Source organism: Atta cephalotes (assembly GCF_000143395.1).
Source record: "Atta cephalotes unplaced genomic scaffold scaffold00023, whole genome shotgun sequence".
Lineage (NCBI taxonomy): Eukaryota > Metazoa > Arthropoda > Insecta > Hymenoptera > Formicidae > Atta > Atta cephalotes.
This window is the reverse complement of record NW_012130087.1, coordinates 4,243,596-4,245,653: the sequence shown is the minus strand read 5'-3', so window position 1 is coordinate 4,245,653 and position 2,058 is coordinate 4,243,596. Positions and strand designations below refer to the sequence as shown.

At 40.4% G+C, this 2,058-nt stretch overlaps 1 protein-coding gene across 1 annotated transcript in view; it reads left to right on the top strand.

Moving 5' to 3' along the window:
• LOC105619939 (voltage-dependent calcium channel type A subunit alpha-1) overlaps nt 1-1,704 on the top strand; it is a 129,239-nt gene extending 127,535 nt beyond the window's left edge. Inside the window, exons 33-34 of the mRNA XM_012201452.1 lie at nt 838-1,357; nt 1,665-1,704. Of these exons, the coding sequence (XP_012056842.1) occupies nt 838-1,357; nt 1,665-1,704 (560 nt within the window). The remainder of the gene's footprint in view (nt 1-837; nt 1,358-1,664) is intronic.
• Nucleotides 1,705-2,058: the final 354 nt, after the last annotated feature.

The following is a 2,058-nucleotide window of genomic DNA, read 5'->3' as shown; positions in this document are numbered from 1 at the left end:
AACTAGTTAATTAAATTAATCTACGTATTATTAGTATATATATATATATATATATATATATAATGCACCCGTAATTTAATGATTAGTATCATAGAATGTATGCGCATGCTACGTTAGATGCCTCATAGAATTTGAACACAGTTAATATTTAAAGCACCGACACCGACATGTATTTGCATTATACTGATTCGAATGATTTCACAGCATTACAAACACAAAATACTACAAGCATGTTGCATTAATCCTCCTTCGGATTTGATAATTTCAAGATAACTAGTACATATATTTGATATTTTTTTATTAATTTTCAAAAATTATATTCCGAGTCATAATGATTAATTTCGCAAAATGTAGAAATAAGAAAAATATTACAGGAATGTATTCCATTATTAAATTAAGTTTTCGTTATTACACATTTAATAAATATACTTGGTATTCTTCCTTGAACAAGAAATTATAATTAGTCCTAAAGGATTAATCAATATTAATAGAGTTACATTATATTAATAGTCATTTATTCGTCAATCCTGAATCCTTTCCGATAAATCGAGCTCTTCGAATTTCGCACAGAGACCGAGTGATTAAATCTAGAATAATTTTATTTAATCGTAAGTCCTTTAATTAGACAATCGAATGATCAGTAATATTGAAAATTGGTAACACCCGAAAATTGTCCGGTCCCCAATCCGTATCGGGGATTCCTAATGGCTTTTCAACACATGCTTACGAGTTACTTGTCAAGCAACCTTTGCGCCGTGTGTCGAAAAAGCCCCGCCGCAACGATTGTGCCATGCGTACATAGTACAGACAGAAAATTTTAATAAGCGTAATTATTAGGTCCATGGAGCGCGTCGACGAGTCCGGCCAGGTCGCCAAGTCCGGTTCACAGAATCGAACGTGGTGGCCATTATGGCACGACGAGTCTGGAGCAGCGTTCGAGGAGCCCGAGTCCGATAGGCAGTGGTCGTCCGCGTCACCATCGCCATCATCCGCATCAACATAGCTATCCGGTGCTGGTCGCGAGAAGAGGCCAGGGTCGCCGACTGCCTCCGACGCCGAACAAGCCATCGACCCTACAGCTGAAACCGACCAACATCAACTTCCCCAAGCTGAATGCCTCGCCTACTCACGGACCGCATAGCGTGGCATCGAGTGGACTGACCCACGTGCCAGGACCTGTATCCGGCCATGTTCTGCAGCATCCACATCCGCCGTCGCATATGCCATCTTCCATGCAATCGAGTCATCATCCGTTGAGCTTCGAGCAGGCTGTCGCGATCGGCCGCGGTCGTCTACTACCCAGCCCGGTGCCCAACGGTTACAAACCACAACCGCAATCCAAGCAAAGAGCACCTAGGTAAGAAGATTTTACCACTTCTATTTTGAATAATCTCATTTTTTATCATTATTACAATTAATTATTCTTACTATTTATTAATTTTTGTTTATCTTTTCTTTTTTCTAAAGTGCTTTTTTTATGACCTCTATTCTGTAATTCTTACTGACAATGTCATTAAAAGTTATACAATAGAAGCTTATATTCTAAAGTTCATTGATTTTATTAGATTATGTAGTTTACAATTGTCTTAATTCACACAAAATACATCTATCCACTTGTAACTATAATAATGAGTTCTGATTAAATGAATAATATTTTTGAGCAGGTCGAGGCACTCGGACAGTGACGAGGACGATTGGTGCTAGCCAAAGTGGGACCCTGGACGGTGGTCCGGTGACGTGGACGCCCCCAGGCGTCTCAGGGTTTGCGCATGATATTCGTCCACGTGGGACGCGCGTTGATTTCGATGTGAAAGTAACGGAAGAGCCGCGGTCGACGAGCTCGAAGGAGGTTTCTTCCAGATTTCGATTGGCCGAAGAATAGCTTCATGAAGGAGTTGTTCCAGTTACGGCATTGCGGCGACTGAAAAAGATCTAAGTTGAAAACAAGGCAAATGATTCCAGGCGGACGATATTCGAAGCGATTTCCGGTAGCTGAACACGGGGACCGAACAGGGTCAGAGAGAGAGAGATATATATATACATATATATATATATATA